The sequence below is a fragment of the Staurois parvus genome, unplaced genomic scaffold (assembly GCF_062004578.1).
Source record: "Staurois parvus isolate SC_StPar_1 unplaced genomic scaffold, SC_StPar_1.0 ptg000132l, whole genome shotgun sequence".
In the NCBI taxonomy this organism is placed as follows: Eukaryota; Metazoa; Chordata; class Amphibia; order Anura; family Ranidae; genus Staurois; species Staurois parvus.
In genome coordinates, this window is record NW_028317928.1 from 8,100,714 (window position 1) to 8,120,594 (window position 19,881).

General features: G+C 42.0%; 1 protein-coding gene across 1 annotated transcript; it reads right to left on the bottom strand.

The window, feature by feature from the left end:
* Positions 1-1,907: 1,907 nt before the first annotated feature.
* LOC149466288 (gastrula zinc finger protein XlCGF66.1-like) lies at positions 1,908-6,785 on the bottom strand. The gene is made up of 4 exons (XM_089672990.1): positions 6,712-6,785; positions 3,300-3,411; positions 2,223-2,378; positions 1,908-2,137 (listed from the first exon to the last, which is right to left on the bottom strand). The coding sequence occupies exons 2-4, from the start codon at positions 3,372-3,374 to the stop codon at positions 1,997-1,999; spliced, it is 372 nt and encodes a 123-aa protein (XP_089529116.1). The 5' UTR covers positions 3,375-3,411; positions 6,712-6,785; the 3' UTR covers positions 1,908-1,996.
* Positions 6,786-19,881: the final 13,096 nt, after the last annotated feature.

The window sequence follows — 19,881 nt, forward strand, 5'->3', positions numbered from 1 at the left end:
ACACTAGAAGAAGGGAAAGATCACAGAAGACAGGATCAAACAGCCTTTTTTACCCAATGTGGTTTAACCCCTTAGGTTCCACAGTATTACAAGCATGCCTTACTTCATATAGAGACTATTGTGAGCTTAGTAACAATTTAACCCCTTGCCCTCCAGAGGATTTACCCCCCGTGCTGACCAGGCCATTTTTTGCAATCCGGCACTGCCTTACTTTAACTGACAACTGCGCGGTCATGGAGTGCTGTACATAAATGAAATTTATGTCATTTTTTCCTCTGGATCAACTGTGGGTATAGGATTATAACTTTTTTTTTTTTTTTTAATGGTTGAACTGGATGGACTTTTGTCTTTTTTCAGCCAGACTAACTATGTAACTATGTAAAGAGAGCTTTCTTTCGGTGGTGTTTGATCATCTCTGTGTTTTGGTTTTTTTTTTGCACTATAAACAAAAAAAGGCCAACAATTTTGAAAAAAATAAAACAGTATTTTTGACTTTTTGCTATAAATGTCAAATAAAAAAATAAAAAAAAATAAAATTTCTTCAAACATTTAGGCCAGAATGTATTCTGCTACATGTCTGCCCTAAAAAAAATCCCAATACATGTAGATTAACCAGTTCCCGCCCGGCCTCTGGCCGAATGGCACCCATCAAAAACCCTCGTCCCTCCTGGTGGACGCCATATGGCGTCCTTTCCGGCATGCGCAGTTTGCATGCCAGCAGAGCCGCACAGTGGTGCGATCTGTCACTGGCCGTGTACCTCGGACACGGCCGATGACAGATTTGTGTACCGGCCCCTTTGCCAGTACCATGTGACCTGCTGTGACCAATCACAGCAGGTCACATGACAGTTGTATACAATGGATGGCTTCCTGTCATACCATGCATTGTATACAAGTGTGGCTAGCTGTGACTGGTCACAGCGATCACATGCACAAGTTGGGCCAATCACAGCCCAGCTGTATCATGTGATTAGCTGTGGCCAAATCACAGTTAAGAAAAAAAAAAATCCTGAATGAATCGATTTCATTCAGGTAAATGCTTGCTTATAGCAAAGTGATTTTTTGCTATAAGCAAATTGTGAAAAAAAAAATATATATATAGATCACTTCCCCAAAGTAGTACAATGTTACTATGGTAACATTATACTATTTTGGTCATAGTGAAATATGAAAAACAAATCTTAAAAAAAGAGAAAAAAATGTAATAAAAATAAAAAATAGTATGTAATAAAAAAATAGTGAAAATATTTTTTTTTATTTCTTCATTTCCGAAAAATTATGACAAAAAAATTACAACTTCAAAAAACTCGCCATGCCTCTTATGAAATACGTCGGACTGGCTAATTTGCAAAAAGGGGTCATTTGGGGGATATCTGTACTGTTCTGACATTCTTGGACCTGAAGAAATTAGATTGGCTGTCAGTACTTCAGGATTGATCAATATTCAGATATCTCCCATAGTTTGTGAACTCTATAACTTTCCTACAGACTAAATAATAAATACTTATTTGGGGTATTTTCACCACAGACATGTAGCAGAATACATTTTAGCCTAAATTTATGAAGAGCAATTATTTATTTGCAAACGTTTTTAATAGAAACAAAGAAAAACGTGTTTTTTTTTCAAACTTTTTGGTCTTTTTTTGTTAATTTAGCAAAAAATAAAAACCCCAGAGGTGATTACATACCACCAAAAGAAAGCTCTAGTTGTGTGAAGAAAATAAAATCTTAGTTTGGGCTGTATGACCACACAATTGTCATTCAAAGTGTGAGAGCGCTGAAACCTGAAAAATGGCCTGGGCAGGAAGGGGGTAAAAGTGCCCGGTATGGAAGTGGTTAATTGGTTTAAGTTCTGACAATAAAACCTGAAAGTTGATCAGTTTCTACACCGAGCTGCACCAGATTTTGCCCTCTAGTTATAGTAAATCAACCCTATTGCTTCTATGTCTTTATATCAGAGGATGTGTGTATCTAGGTGGATCCTCAATACAAGAAATTAAAGTCTCCTCTTACCCGGTGATGTGAGGGGCGGCCGGTTCTCCATCATGACGTCCTTGTAGAGATCCTTGTGTCCTTCTATATACTCCCACTCCTCCATGGAGAAATAGACAGTGACATCCTGACACCTTGTAGGAACCTGACACACACAATGATACAGTCACCATCCAGACACATCCCTTGTCTGGTACTGGATAACATCCAAAATTCCCAGCACCGCTCACCTCTCCTGTCAGCAGCTCAATGATCTCTCTGATGACGTCTTCAATCCTCTTTCTGTTCTTTCTCAGGAAGTGTGTTGGAGGCTCTGTAATGGGGCTTTGGGGATTCAGCAAGCTGGACACGAACAAGCCGTCCGATAATTTGAAAGCTAGATGATTCTACATTGAAAATCAAAGACATCAAGCTATGTCACCATTCCAGCTAGAAAACACATTCTCAGTGAATTCAAATGAACGATTTTACAAATAGTTTCCTCTCTCCATTCATTTCTGTTTTCCTAAACATTTACAATAACAAGGCTAAAAAATGTCATCTTGCAAATAAGACCAAAATAATGAAGCCGGCCAGAGATGGTTCAACAGTGACCGTCAGAGATTCGATCCACCTATGGGCAGGCAGGCTGGTTGTACTGAAGTCGATCCATTGATTGACTTCAGTACAACCAGCATGCAATCACTGCTGGCAGCTATAGCCGCTAGCAGTCATCATTGTGTCCTACCAATGGGGAAGGCTCCCCGCTGGCAGAATACAATAACGCAGGGGGAGGGATTCCGCCATCAACACTGACTGTGTTGATGCGGGTATCGAGCAATTTTTTTTCCTTCCATCCATGGTGGAAAAAAAGAAAATCGTATAATCTATGGCTTACTTTAGGGTCCTGAGGAAGAGAAAGAAAATAATGTACCATGAATACCGTGAAGTTACCAAAATTAATTCCCTCATCAATCAGCTCTGCATCTTATTAACAGAGATAAGAGTGATGTCATGTGACCTCCCAGAATCCTCCTCACCTCTCCGGTCAGGTCTGTGTTTTATTAATAGAGATGAGTGATGTCATGTGACCTCCCAGAATCCTCCTCACCTCTCCGGTCAGCTCTGTGTTTTATTATTAGTGATAACAGTGATGTCATGTGACCTCCCACAATCCTCCTCACCTCTCCGGTCAGGTCTGTTCTATTAATAGAGATAAGAGTGATGTCATGTGACCTCCCAGAATCCTCCTCATCTCTCCGGTCAGGTCTGTGTTTTATTAATAGAGATAAGAGTGATGTCATGTAACCTTCCAGAATCCTCCTCACCTCTCCAGTAAGCAGGCAGATGATCTCCAGGGTGCGTTTTAATACCCTCTCAGTCATGCAACACTTTTTTTCCATCCTTGGCCAGGTGATCTATTTTGTCTTCAAAAATCACCTGTATTATAAAAGAAAAAATAGCAAAAAAAGAAATATTAAAAAATGTAACAGATCAAGGAGTGGGAAAGGAAATCATGAAATGCAAGTGTAAGGGAGATATGGGGACACCACAATTCTTAGAGGTACTGACAAAAAAAATTAGATCTCTAAAGAGATAGGGACACAAAAATGCCAAGTTCCAGGGAGATAAAGCCATAGAAATACCAGATTGCAGAAAGCAATTGGGACAGGAACATCAGGCTACAGACAGGTAGGTGAACAAAAACCACCAGATTTTAGAGAGGTACGGGCCGAGAGTGACCAGATTCCAGAAAGTTATGGGCACAAAATTATTAGATTCCAGAGGTATTAGCACAAAAACACCAGGTTTCAGGGAGATAAAGCCAGAGGAAAACCAGATTCATGAGAGCTCTGGGCATAGGAACAGATCCCAGACAAGTACTGTATAGGCACAAAAACCAGATGCGATTTCTCCTGCGCTCTAGGGCCAAGACCGGTGGCGAGTAGATGGAACCAAAACCAGAAAAAACGACCACCAGTGTATTTAAAGGTTGTGCAGCTCCAAACAAGGCTGGGGAAGCTCGACCGATACTGCAAAGTGAAACAAAAAACAAGAAGCGCAGCAACCTTGCGCATTACCTCAGTAACCAAATTTATTAGTTGAAGAATGGTACTCACAAACAGTGAAAAAATTAAGGAATGTAGTCCTCGAAGGGATTTCAGAGGTAAGGAGCCAGCGTGAATCCCATCATGGGGGTAGACACTCAGTACAGCTGACGCGTTTCGAAGGGAGAAGGCATGGCCTTCGAAACGCATCAGCGGTACTGAGTGTCTACCCCCATGATGGGATTCGCGCTGGCTCCTTATCTCTGAAGTCCCTTCGAGGACTACATGCCTGATTTTATTCGCTGTTTGTGAGTACCATTCTTCAACTAATAAATTTGGTGAGCTCTGAGGAAGAAGGCATGGCCTTCGAAACGTGTCAGCTGTACTGGGTGTCTACCCCCATGATGGGATTTGCGCTGGCTCCTTATTTCTGAAGTCCCTTCGAGGACTACATGCCTGATTTTATTCACTGCTTGTGAGTACCATTCTTCAATTAATAAATTTGGTTACTGAGGTAATGCGCAAGGTTGGTGCGCTTCTTGTTTTTTGTAGGCACAAAAACCACCAGATTTTAGAGAGGTATGGGCTGATAGTGACTAGATTCCAGAAAGTTATGGGCACAAAATTATTAGATTCCAGAGGTATTAGCACAAAAACACCAGGTTTCAGGCAGATAAAGCCACAGGAAAACCAGATTCATGAGAGCTCTGGGCATAGGAACAGATCCCAGACAAGTACTGTATAGGCACAAAAACCAGATGCGATTTCTCCTGCGCTCTAGGGCCAAGACCGGTGGCGAGTAGATGGAACCAAAACCAGAAAAAACGACCACCAGTGTATTTAAAGGTTGTGCAGCTCCAAACAAGGCTGGGGAAGCTCGACCGATACTGCAAAGTGAAACAAAAAACAAGAAGCGCAGCAACCTTGCGCATTACCTCAGTAACCAAATTTATTAGTTGAAGAATGGTACTCACAAACAGTGAAAAAATTAAGGAATGTAGTCCTCGAAGGGATTTCAGAGGTAAGGAGCCAGCGTGAATCCCATCATGGGGGTAGACACTCAGTACAGCTGACGCGTTTCGAAGGGAGAAGGCATGGCCTTCGAAACGCATCAGCGGTACTGAGTGTCTACCCCCATGATGGGATTCGCGCTGGCTCCTTATCTCTGAAGTCCCTTCGAGGACTACATGCCTGATTTTATTCGCTGTTTGTGAGTACCATTCTTCAACTAATAAATTTGGTGAGCTCTGAGGAAGAAGGCATGGCCTTCGAAACGTGTCAGCTGTACTGGGTGTCTACCCCCATGATGGGATTTGCGCTGGCTCCTTATTTCTGAAGTCCCTTCGAGGACTACATGCCTGATTTTATTCACTGCTTGTGAGTACCATTCTTCAATTAATAAATTTGGTTACTGAGGTAATGCGCAAGGTTGGTGCGCTTCTTGTTTTTTGTAGGCACAAAAACCACCAGATTTTAGAGAGGTATGGGCTGATAGTGACTAGATTCCAGAAAGTTATGGGCACAAAATTATTAGATTCCAGAGGTATTAGCACAAAAACACCAGGTTTCAGGCAGATAAAGCCACAGGAAAACCAGATTCATGAGAGCTCTGGGCAGAGGAACAGATCCCAGACAAGTATAGGCACAAAAACCACCAGATTTTAGAGAGGTATGAGCTAAGAGTGACCAGATTCCAGAAAGTTATGGGCACAAAATTATTAGATTCCATAGGTATTAGCACAAAAAACACCAGGTTTCAGTGAGATAAAGCCACAGGAAAAGCAGATTCATAAGAGCTCTGGGCACAGGAACAGATCCCAGAAAAAGTATAGGCACAAAAAACACCAGATGCCAGAGACATACGCACACAAAACACTAGAGTTCAGTAAAATAAAGGCAAAATAAAAAAAAAATCCCCACTTCAGCATATGTAAGAAAAGGGATACATCACTATAAACTGCACCTCTTAAAAGGCTTAGTTCTCCTTTACCTATGCAAGGAAGGGAAACCTGTAGCTAAAACCAAACTGGGCAGCTTTGGACAAAGTTAACTATGCCTTTGCTATAGGTCATTTACTATGCCTCCTGAAGCCTGGTGGAAAAACTCACAGAGCCTTGTTGCTAGGACGTTGCTAAGACGCTCCCAGCTGAGTCAAATACCTTGCATATGCTCTCTCTCCCCTCTATTGCAGTAGTTCTGAGGTCAGAGATTTTTAGGGGAGATAGACCGCACATGGGGGGGGGGGGGTACAGCTTGCTCCTGTGATGGCTGGGGTGAGAAGTAACAGCTAGAAGTGTCTTAGCACTTAGCAACATCCTAGCAGCATTCAAACTCCCGGGAGTTTTTCAGCCAGGCTTCAGGAGGTACATAAAAGGCCTACACTTACGGCAAGGACATTATCTAACTTTAGACAATGCCGCACAGTTTGTTTACATCGACAGGCGCCCCTTACCTGCATGGGCAGTTTTTTGGTACAGGTGAGCTAACCCTGTCAGAAGAATTTAATATTTACCCTTTAGTTGATACATGTAATTGCAGCATTGTTGCCCCAAGACAGAGCCTGCTGTACCCTGTGCACTGCATACAGCTCATGTCACCTGACCCACAAGGTCACATGACACCCCCACCAATTCAGTCCTCAAAAAGTGCTGGAACCCCCCTGTCTCTTTCAGTCATCCCATAATAAGCATACCTTATTACCTGCTCTTCCATAGGCACACTGCAACCTCACCTGGAAGCTTTTGCTTCCTTACTGGGCTTCCTCCCCAAACTCCTCCAGTGGGCTACAACAAAATGGCTGCGCTAGGTTCAACCACAAAACAACTGCTGGATTTTTTTTTTTCCACTTTAAGTTACCGGTAACAGTAGGAGATAACTCTGAGACCTTTTTTTTACTCAATATTAGTTAAATTTTGCTGAAATTATTAGGAAGCTGCATAACAGAACTAAACGTTCTACAACAAAATGGCTACCGCTCTCCTGTAGTGAAGACATTTCTTCTCACAGTTTAGTTTAATATTACTGTGAGCAACGAGGGAGGGGCCATAAGTTATTCTTCGCACGGGAATGGACGGTGTTAGTCACTGTCCGGTCTCTAGTAGTGTGCCTCTTATTTGGTTGGTGTCTCCATGGTAACCAGGAAGCAGCTGGGCAGTCGTGGAACGCAAACAGGAAGTCGGGGAGGAACTGCATGATAACATACCTCCCAACTGTTCTTGATTTCTAGGAACTGTCAAACACTAAGTCCCTCTGTCCTTCTGTCCTCTTCATTTGTCCCTCATTTTGGTCTTATCTATAGAGCTGTATATAAAATGAACTATTTATTTTTCAAAAAGTGTTTCCCAGTGCTAAACCTTTCATCCAGTTTCTAAATTGCTGCATTTGTAAACATCAAAAGCCGTTATAAAGGAATAGTATTGGTAAGAGAAAAAAAGCACATGAGTTTAACCACTTCCAGTCCGGACACTTTCACCCCCTTCCTGTCCAGGCCACTTTTCAGCTTTCAGTGCTGTTGGTTCTGTTGACCCTTTTAGACCCCTGGTCTAAGTTCTCTGTCACTCGTTCTGTCTCCTCAGGCCTGGAGAAGCATTGGTTACAAGTAATCACACATGAGACCGTCTTGTCAGTAACCAAAAACTTCTAATTTATTCCACAACGAAAACTCTCTTTTATAGTACAATATAACGTGCAAGTGAGAATACAAGCATTTACGTCAATCCTGAATAATGATGAGAAGCAAAATTTAAGGAATGTCTATAATATTACATAAAAACTTATCTGCTACATACAATAGAATCTCGCTAGATACTTTTCAAGGCTGTGAACATGATCTTTCTCAGGCATTTGTAATTAGTTATAAGTAACAAACAATTATTTTCTCATGGAACAGAAATATTTGACATTTAATTGTATCATAACAGAAACAGGTGCTTGTTAATACAAAGAAATAGTTGGATACTATCTCCGTCTCTACCAAGGCTAAGCTAAGATAAAAGATAGAAGAATGTTGTGAGTATAGTTCTGTAATACATAACTGACATAGCATATTTTCATTAACTCATTCTGGTTATAATACAAAACAATTAATCAACATGTTAGTACAAAATGGAGTGGGGAAAACAAAATGACAGACCTAAAAGACATACATTTCCCTTCAATCCCCTCTTAAAATCAACTATTTCTAATTGGGTGATTTTATTACTTCAATCCACAGTTACCTTGACGTCATCAGAGGTTTGGCAACTCTCTGGCTACATACAATGGGTATGGCGATGCTAGCATCCTTGGAATCCCAGGTGGCATAAGGGCCGCCCCCATCCGTCAAATAACTGGGCTACCTTTCTTCCTCTCTTCGTGTTTCGCAACATAAACAGAATAGTCATTGGGCTTTTTATCAAATAATCGTGTGTGTTCAAGACTTATGGAGAGCATGGAGGCATTTTCAATGCCTTTGCTAAGCATTTTACGGAAACAAGGGATTACACAACATACAACTAAACCTATGATTACCATGATAATAACAATAATAATGAAAAATTGCACTAATGCTTGTTTCTAACTAGTAAACCATCCAAAGTACTGGTCCCAAGGGTTATCAATGCCTGAGTTTATTTTTAGCTCTTCAGAAAGGTCCTCCAACTTTTTATGGCCAACGTGATCTTCCCATTAGGCCCAGTATTATCAGGTATGTAGGTACAACATCCTTCGGTTTTACCAATGTATACACATGTACCCCCCTTTTCAGCAAGAATCATGTCTAGGGCCATGCGGTTTTGAAATGTCATGGTGGAATCAGCCTGCAACTGCTCCGCTATCCCCTTCAATGCATCCCTGGTGTAGTTGACAAACCTCTGTTGATTGTAATATATATAATTTATCCAATCAACATTCTTGTTTACGGTGACAATGAGAAATATAGACTCAAATCCTGCTGCTGCTTGGTTTTTTTGGCCTTGAATTCGTCTGGAACCCCTCTTGGTACCCCTATGGCATCTATATATACATGGCTAACATCATGTGCAGTATGATACATATTACACAACCAGAGTAAGTGGGAGTTATGGGAACATTGTACACTTTGGCAGTAATCAATAATGAAGGTAGCAACCTCAGTATTTGATGAATTATACCACAATATAGTGTGGCCTGAGTCCTGTATTATCACCACTTCACCATGGCAAGATGCCAACAAAATCAGTATGATCAGGAGAAAGTGGCAGAACCATGGTCCAAAATTGGGGAAGCAGTTCATCTTCTTCAGGGTCAGGGTTTTCTACCCCCGTTAATACCCTCTTTCCTTGATTGTCCTGTTCGAGGTCAGGGCTTTCTGCCCCCGTTAGTACCTCCTTTCCTTTTTCCTTGGGTCTGGTCCTTTCTCGACCAGCTTCGCTCTAGAAGCATGGATCCAGATGGAACTATGTTCAGTGAGAACTGCTGTTCTGGTTACTGCTACGACTGTAATTTCTGGTCCATAGACGAAATCCTGCTATTTCTCATCAGCTGTTTCACCACAATACGATCTCCGGCCTGGAACGTGTAGGTATTTTCCTGTAAAAAAAAACGGAAACTTGCAGATAATATCGTTCTCTTTTTGTGGAATACATTTCTGGCCATCGGGGAAAACACATCTGTGACCACACAAGCTGGTTGTTGTCCTCCCTGTTGTTGGGGTATGTGTGTAAAGTCAATTTGAAGATGTGTAAAAAAAAATGTTGTGGGGTAAGGCAGGTATTGATGCATGGCTTTATTTGGGTTGTTTGGGTTACTCCTGATACATGTGATGCATCTTTTCACAAAATCTTGTACTAACTCCACCACTTCTGTGATATAAAAATCTTTTTGGAGTTGTTTTAAGGTTGCCTTTCATCCTATATGTCCTATCCTGTGGTATTGTGCAATGTATATCAGGACATTACACCGTGGGATGTATAATTTCCCCTCTTTGCAGATTAATCCAGTCCTTGGATTCTTCTGTAAAATAGGGTAGCACCAGTCTTTGAGCTCCTTTGTGAAAACTGACTGCTACAAAGTTGTGATCAATTGGGAATCATCTGGGAAGATGGGGCATAAAGTGGGCATCTGCAGTAAAACAAATTATTACTGAGCTACCTTTTTTGCTTCATAATCTGCTAGAGCGTTACCTTTTGTTATATCATCGTCCCCTTTGGTATGTGCTCTGCAGTGTATGACAGCAAGTTCCTTGGGAAGTGTGAGAACCTTGAGCAAATTGGCTAATAGTTGGGAATGGGCAATCTTTTTCCCTTCCGCTCCTATGTAGCCTCTGAGAAACCATAATACACCATGGTCATACACTGTTCCATAGGCATATTAGAATCCATGTAAATAGTGACAGACTGATCTTTGTACAGTTCACATGCTTTAGTGAAAACAATTCATTTCAGCAGCCTGGGCTGATTGAAAAGGATTGGTCATTTGGTCTAGTGCAGGAGCCATCTATGAAAACAACATCAGCATTTGGGATTGGAATCTTTAATAAATCTAGTCTGGGTGAAATATTAGCCTTAATGGATTTGAGGAAGTCATGAGCCTCGGGTCCTAGATCGTTTGACAATTTGAGACCCAACAGTGCATTTAGGATCATGGCTGGACCTGAGTTGTTATACTTGATATGCAACATGGGGTTGCTCATCAAAATAACCTCATATCCGCTGAATTGTTGGGAGGACATGTGCTGAGTGTGTATATTTCTTAATAAAATAGCTACATTATGTGTAGTGTGCAATATCATAGGGTGTCCTAAGGTGAATGACATAGACATCTCCACAGTCATAATGTAAAATGCCAACACTTTGAGACACGCAGGCATGCCTTGGACCTGAACTGGCACCATTTTTGAGAAAAAAAAAAAAAACTACAGGGCGAAGTCTGCCTCCATGCTCTTGGGCGAGTACACCAGCCATGGTCTTACAATTGTCCCTTGCATACACATGAAACATTTTTACATAATCAGGAAGGCTAAGGCCTGGGGCAGTTATCATTACATTTTTCAAATACACATATGCATCAACCATGTCATCTGACCACTTAACAATTTCTGACATTTTCTGGGTTGTGACTTAGCATAATAGGAACAGTCAGGTATCCACTGGCGGCAGTAACCAATGGCTCCAAGAAAGGTGAGCATGTCTTTCTTGGTTTGTGGGCGGGCAAGTTTCAGGAGAGCCACAGCTCTCTTTGGACTGACTTTCCTTTCCTCCTTTTGTAAACACAAAACCCAGATATTCAACACTTATTTTACACCATTGTAGTTTTTTCTTTGACACTTTGTGTCCACCTTCAAAAAGACATTTCAACAAACTCTCCCCATCCCTCAGGCCGGCCTCCTTAGTGAGACTGCAGAGACAGATGACATCTGCGTACTGCAGCAGGACTGACCCATAGTCCGGTGTCCATTCCCTCAGAGTGGCTTGGAGAACAGTTGTGTAGATTACAGAAAAATCTACAAAAACCCTGAGGCATTAAACAGAAAGCAAAAATGGGCTGTGTCTCTGCATCAACAAGGACGCTAAAAAATGCATTTGCTAAATCAATTACTAAAAAACATTCAGCATCAGACGGTATGGCTGCAAAAAATACGGAATGTCAAACACCAACAGAACAATGTTTTATAACACAGTCAATGTCCTCTATTTCTAAACATTTAATTATTAATGTGTCTCCTACAGTGAGAAATTGATATTGCTTGGTTTATATCGCCACCTTGTATCTGGTTCTACCTGCCTTTCCAGGACTGAAAATTTTATCTATTCCTGCTTTATTTGCCAAGTCTACTAATAAGGACCCTGATATCTCTTTTAATCCTTCAGCAGAAAAAGGTTTCCTCATCCTGTGTGAAATCAGGAATTCCTTAGGTGGGGGTTTAGGTTGATCTTCCACAGCGTCCTGGACTGGGACGGTGGATGAGGCTGTGGATTGGATTTGCTGCTGCGCTGCAATAAAAAAAAATCACGTCCTCTTTGGAGAAGGAAAGATATATTCTGACAGTTCGGAGCTGACAGTACAGAGCGGGTCTAGTAACACATAACCACTTATCACTCTCAACAAAAGATAGACAATAAGAACTTAAATATTGACTCTATTTCAATAACTTTAACCCGTTCACTTACCAACCAGGTTCACTTATTTGCATAAACAAATTATCTTATTACTCTATGCATTTGATAGTAGAAGCAAAGAAAAGAAAGTTGGTTACCCCCAACAGACTAGTTAAGACTCTGTAAATTATACCTAGACCCTGTCTAGGTATTTAAAATGTAGACCCCGTCTACATAAATCACCTTTCCTTATCTGAGTCTCCCGGAGACTCAATGAAAGGTTGTCCATAGCCCCTGGCTATCAGTCTTTATAGTCAGTTTCAGGTAAGGATGCGTCGGGGAGATTGACTTCATCTCAGAAGAGAAAGACAACAGACATACACATACACACAGTGATAGGTAAAATCAATCTCTCAAGTTGGATACTGTCAAAATGAGATCAGAGTCCTTTCCCTGACTGTCTTTCTGAAAAATCACCCCACAGACACAATATTTGCAAGTCATTTACAGATAATACCTTCTTTCAAAGGATCTTAATTGTCCCAACGTTTGGCCTATAAAAATATGTGGTACTGGTATATGACAATTAATTTTATACAACTGACCCCTTCTGGTATATACTTCAGCTTGATTATAAGGTCTATTTACAACATCTACAATAACATGTCTATTACTATCACGACCTTTATAATGTATCAGCAACCCACATTTACACAATGTACATGTCATTACATAGACCTCCCAGTTGGTGTCACCATGCGTTCACCTTTCTCAGGTCAACAACCAATAAGGTCTAGCTGAGAGGGTGGTGCGTCTTACACCTTCTGACAATAGGTCTTCAGTGATTTCGGTCTGTACACTTACCACCCAGACTTACTACTCATACAAAACAAATTAACTTATACTTCTATATGTAGAAAATAATAAACTTTAGACACAGAATGAGTGACTATAGGCAATCTCCCTGAGATTGCTTAGTCTCCCTGAGACTATTTTTCTAACACTCCCGGAGTGTTGTGTTCCCTGAACACTTTATTGGCAATCTCCCTGAGATTTCTTAGTCTCCCTGAGACAATTTTTCTAACACTCCCGGAGTGTTGTGTTCCCTGAACACATTTTGGCTTAAATGGATATCGGACTAATCAGAGCCTCCCAGTTTCCTTGTATCCAACTTGTGCAGGTTATATAGAAAATAATTCTACTTACCGGACAAGTGGATGGTCACTGAGCGGATGATACCAATATCCCGGACGAGCCCCCAAAACTGTTGGTTCTGTTGACCCTTTTAGACCCCTGGTCTAAGTTCTCTGTCACTCGTTCTGTCTCCTCAGGCCTGGAGAAGCATTGGTTACAAGTAATCACACATGAGACCGTCTTGTCAGTAACCAAAAACTTCTAATTTATTCCACAACGAAAGCTCTCTTTTATAGTACAATATAACGTGCAAGTGAGAATACAAGCATTTACGTCAATCCTGAATAATGATGAGAAGCAAAATTTAAGGAATGTCTATAATATTACATAAAAACTTATCTGCTACATACAATAGAATCTCGCTAGATACTTTTCAAGGCTGTGAACATGATCTTTCTCAGGCATTTGTAATTAGTTATAAGTAACAAACAATTATTTTCTCATGGAACAGAAATATTTGACATTTAATTGTATCATAACAGAAACAGGTGCTTGTTAATACAAAGAAATAGTTGGATACTATCTCCGTCTCTACCAAGGCTAAGCTAAGATAAAAGATAGAAGAATGTTGTGAGTATAGTTCTGTAATACATAACTGACATAGCATATTTTCATTAACTCATTCTGGTTATAATACAAAACAATTAATCAACATGTTAGTACAAAATGGAGTGGGGAAAACAAAATGACAGACCTAAAAGACATACATTTCCCTTCAAGTGCTATCACACTTTGAATGACAATTGTGCAGTCATGCAACACTGTACCCATATGAATTTTTTAGCATTTTTTTGAGACAGATAAAGTTTTATTTTGGTGGTATTTATTTACCACTGGGATTTTTTTTTATTTTGCTATGTAAATTAAAAAATCCAAAAAGTTTTTCTTATAAAATTTTGCAAATGAATATTTCATCATAAATCTTGGCCAAAATTTATTCCGTTATATTTTTAGTAAAAAAAAATAACCCAAATTAGTTTATAACCAAAATTATAATTTTTAAATTTTTTTTTTACATTTTTTTTATTTTTTTATATTTTTTTAAATTTTTGTTTACATAGTGTCACCCTAGCAGTGCAGTGTCACCATGTACTAGTTGTGGGGGGTGATGAAGATTTTTTTTTTTTCCTTACACTGATTGCTTTTACACCCATAAAAGATGTAAAATCAATCATTTCTCCTCTCTAGTCTAGCTGCATTCTTGCAGCCATTGAGAACTACTGAGTGAGCTGTGATTGGTCACAGCTTGTCACATGGTACAAGGCTGTTGTGAATAGCCTTGTACCATGTGACCTCTGTGATTATTCACAGATTTCACACGTAGTAAGCAATGGTGTCACAAGTGACATCTTGCTTACAACTTTGCATGTGATCACTGATTGGCCAACCAGTGATGACATGATCGGGACCTCGTACAGAGGTTCCGTCTGACTATTGGTGTTCCACTGTGTCCGGAGGACACAGCGGGCACCGGATCGCGGTGCGAGCGCGCACAAGCAGGGTGTGGGGAGGCCATTTATAAACGTTTATATACAACGGCCAGACGGGAGGTGGTTAAAGTGTTACTAAACCCACAACAGTACAATCTGTCTATATATGCAGCAAAGCATGCTTGTTATACTCACTGTGGAACCTAAGGGATTAATCCTCCGCATTGTGTAAAAATGCTGTTTGATATAGTGAATGCAGGGTCTGGGGAGAGCAGATATAGTGAATGCGGGGTCCAGGGAGAGCGGATATAGTGAATGCGGGGTCCGGGGAGAGCGGATATAGTGAATGCAGGGTCCGGGGAGAGCGGATATAGTGAATGCAGGGTCCGGGGAGAGCGGATATAGTGAATGCGGGGTCCGGGGAGAGCGGATATGGTGAATGCGGGGTCCGGTGAGAGCCGCTATGGTGAATGTGGGGTCCGGGGAGAGCCGATATAGTGAATGCGGGGTCCGGGGAGACCGTATATAGTAAATGTGGGGTCCGGAGATACTGTATATATTGAATGCGGGGTCCGGGGAGAGCGGATATAGTGAATGCGGGGTCCGGGGAGAGCGGATATAGTGAATGCGGGGTCCGTGGAGAGCGGATATAGCGAATGAAGGGTCCGGGGAGACCAGATATAGTGAATGCGGGGTCCAGGGAGACCGTATATATTGAATGCGGGGTCCGGGGAGACCGGATATAGTGAATGCAGGGTCCGGGGAGAGCAGATATAGTGAATGCGGGGTCCGAGGAGAGCGGATATAGTGAATGCGGAGTCCAGGGAGATCAGAAATAGTGAATTCAGGGTCCGGGGAGATCAGATATAGTGAGAATGCAGGGTCCGGGGAGAGTGGATATAGTGAATGCTGGGTCCGGGGAGAGCAGATATAGTGAATGCAGAGTCCGGGGAGAGCAGATATAGTGAATGCAGGGTCCAGGGAGAGCAGATATAATGAATGCAGGGTCTGGGGAGAGCAGATATAGTGGACCCCGGATTCACTATATCTAGAGATCGTATCCCCCCTTATGTATTATACCTGGAGATCGTATCCCCCCTTATGTATTATACATGGAGATCGTATCCCCCCTTATGTATTATACCTGGAGATCGTATCCCCCCTTATGTATTATACATGGAGATTGTATCCCCCCTTATGTATTATACATGGAGATCATATCCCCCTTATGTATTATACATGATGATCATATCCCCCCTTATGTATTATACATGGAGATCATATCCCCCCTTATGTATTATACACGGAGATCATATCCCCCCTTATGTATTATACACGGAGATCATATCCCCCCTTATGTATTATACACTGAGATCATATCCCCCCTTATGTATTATACATGGAGATCATATCCCACTTAATCTCCTCTTCTCAAGAGAGAATAAATTCAGTTCCTCTACTCTTTCCTCATAGCTGAGCTCCTCCTTGCCTCTTATCAGTTTGGTTGCCCTCCTCTGTGCTTTCTCCAGTTCCCCAATGTTCTTTCTGTGAATTGGTGCCCAAAACTGAACTGCATATTCCAGATGAGGGAGTAATTCTTTCCACTGACCATCACACTATTGTACCATGAGTTTTAGACATAGACATTTTTAGTAGGGGTTCCCTGAGACCAGAAAGCTATTTCAGGGGTTCCTCTGTGTTGAAAAGGTTGAGAAAGGCTGGTCTATACGGTGAAAGTTATAGCATTTACAAATGGTGGTATAGATACTGGGATTTTGTTTTCTTTTTACTAGTAATGGCGGCGATCAGCAACTTATAGTGGGACTGCGGCAGGCATTCTGACACTGGGGGGGACGGACGGACTTGGTGTCACTGACATCCCCAGTGACACCAATACAGTGATCAGTGCTAATGAAAGACACTGTACTAATGGCACTGGTCAGGAAGGGGTTAACGTGTTAACATTTGTATTACCCAGTAATACAAATCATGTATATATACGTGATTTTGCGTAGCCCTTCTGCCCTGTAGCAGTAGTTCTGCTATAGGGCAGATGGCAAGTAGCCTTAATTCACTTTTCCCCCAAAAAAACTGCCTGTACAGTTAGGGGGCGCTTGTAGATAAAAACCAAAGTTGGATAACCTTACTGTATGACATTTATATAAATCCCAAAACCTGGACCCCAAACTCTCCCCCTGTTCTGCCTGGTTGCTAGGATGTTGCTAAGAAACTCCCAGCCACTTCTGCTCACCTCCACCATCACAGGAGCAAGCTGTGATTCAAATCTCTGTGCAGGCACGCCATCTCTTCTCCATCTGAACAACTCTGCTACTGTGGAGGAGACAGCAAACCATGCATTTGTGGGGATGTGAATCAGAGAGAGAACTGGCTCCTGTGTTGTGGGGGTGAGCAAAATCAGCTAGGAGTGCCTTAGCAACATCCTAGCAACAAGTCAGAACGTGAGGGGGGGGGGGGGGAACCATCTCTGGGAGTTTTTTGGCCAGGCTTAACAGCCTACACCTATAGCAAGGGCATAATTCAACTTACAGTGGAACTACACTGCATATGCGCACCACATACCAAAAACACCATTTAATTCATTTTTAATATTCAAAGCAAACGCTTCCATTCATGTTTCCATTTTTTATTTTGCTGAGAAACCCCCTAGAAAAACACTCCCCCTAGCATTTCTAGCCATGGCCATCTTAAAACGGAACTTCACCATATCTGAGCACAAAAAAAAAAAATTAAAAAAATGTAATATTCAAGGCAAATTCATCCATCTGTGTCTCCAGTCTTTATTTTGCTGAGAAGTCACTTTGACACCCCCTCCCCCCAAGCATTCCTGGCCTTGGCCATCTTGAGTAAAGGTAGATGATTCATGTAGCATTTAATTCCGAAAATCCATCTGCCCTTAACTCAGGAAGGAGGGTGTGCTTAGCTGAGAAAACCCCTCCTCCTCTCCTGAAGACTCCTGGGATGTATGACATAATTTGCCTAGGCCAGAAACCAGAAAGTAACTGAGGAAATGCAAAAAAAAGGGTTGAAACCAATGAACATGTTTTACTTTCCTATCTATTTACTGATGCTATCAGCATAAGGTTTCTGGTGTGAAGATGCCGAAGGAAATGGAGGCCCCGGATCTCGGAATGCCTGTGTGGGAAATCCCTGCCAAAGGTCTCTGCTGGACCTTGAGGGTCGGCTGGAGCCTTCACCACATTTTTGCATGTGCCGTGCACCCTTTAAACCGGGGGGGTTAGCAACCCATAGATCACGGTCCAATGACACAGCAGATCACTGGGTAAATACAGTTGCTAGTTATCAGCTGCACTGATGATCAGTGCCCCTCAGTGCCACCTACCTGTGCCCATCAGTGCCGTCAGTCAGTGCCACCCATCAGTGCAGCATCATCAGTACCACATATCTGTGCTGCCTATCTGTGCCCATCAGTGCTGCTTATCTGTGCCACCTCATCAGTGCCCAATCAGTGCTGCCTATCAGTGCCCACCAGTGCTGCCGATCAGTACAGCCTCATCAATTCACATCAGTGAAGGAGAAAAATTACCTGTTTGGAAAATTTTATAATAGGAACAAAGAAAATCTTTTTTTGTTTATAGCGCAAAAAATAAAACACCCAGCAGCGAGTACATACCACCAAAAGAAAGCTCTATTTGTGTGAAAAAAAATAAAAATGTCATATGTGTACAGTGTTGCATGACCGCGCAATTGTCATTCAAAGTGTGATAGCACTGAAAGCTGAAAACTGGCCGGGTCAGGAAGGGGGTATAAGTGCCCGGTAGGCAAGGGGTTAAAAATTTCAGAAGGCCCGGGGGGCAGGAAGGATTGGCGATCATGTCTCTCAGCACATAAACAATGGCTGCCCGGCATGAAAGCCCACACTTTTGCCATCGCACTAATGTTTAAGGGGGATTTAAAGATGTCGGAGGCAGGAGTCAAAGCTTGGTTTTATCCACAGGTGCCTCTTACCTACACAGGCATTTTCTTGGCAAAGGTGGACCAACCCTTTAAAGCTCCAAGCACCCCTTTATCTTCTCCCAGAGCCTTCCAGTGGTGTTCATCTTACTGGACAGCCAATACAAAGCAGCACATAGGTTCCCTTAGACCTCAAGGTTTTTTTTTCATAATTTCACATTTATTTTATTTTTTAATTTAAAATAGTGAAAAAGATGGGTTGCTTTTTGTAAACAATCTCAAATGTACTAAGCAAAAGGTCCCAACCATATTTATTTAGCAGATCCTTATAGGAAGAGGAACCAGGAACATGGATAACAGCAGCCAGTCATACAGAAGTCTAAGGGGCTGCAATGTGGTGGTGCGAACAGGAGAAGCAGCCTTTTAGTGCCGGATGTAACCAAACAACAGAGGCCATGGCCATTGGATTGCGGTAAGTATACATCTGAGGGCGGTGGAGAGGATATTGGTTCAAGGTGCGCGTTGACTAACAGTGCACATATTCTTTTACTGGAGGGAAAGTAGGGACTACCACCAGAGATGCTTACTGTTTATGTGCAAATTCCTTTAACCTCCCTGGAGGTATTCCCGAGTGTAGCTCGGGGTAAAGTTTCAGCACCACAAGCGGTAACCCTGAGCTACACTCAGGAATACCCTGCAGCGCTGCTCCGGGATCCCTTCTGCACTTACCTTGTCCTTCGCTCCAGCGACGTCCCCCCTGCAGCATCCCCGGCCATCTCCTCCGGCTGATGCCGGCATCTGTCTTCCAGGTTCCGTTCCCTGTGACATCGGGACGTATGGGGAACAGAACTGGCGGGAAATTTAAAAAGTGACATTCACTAAATACACTAAAACCACATAGTAAAACATTACTGTATCAAACCATTTCACATACATTTTGTCCCGAGTGCTTTGTCCTGTGTCCGGCCTGCATTTTTACTGTTCTTTCTGCCTGGAAACTGAGAAACGTCCATGGCGTCCAAAAAGCGTCCCTTTAGGTCAAAAGCGGTTTTAGACCAGCTAGAGAACAGCGATAGTAAGTTAGAACCACTTGCAGAACTGAGTGACAATAATTCGTGGGGAAATTTGTCATCAGACACTGAAAACGATTTTAGGACTAAGATCAGTGATGTGCGAACTTCATGTTTCAAATTTTAACATACCCAGGATGTTTACTAGACTCTTGTTTGGACAGATTTCAGTGAGTTATTC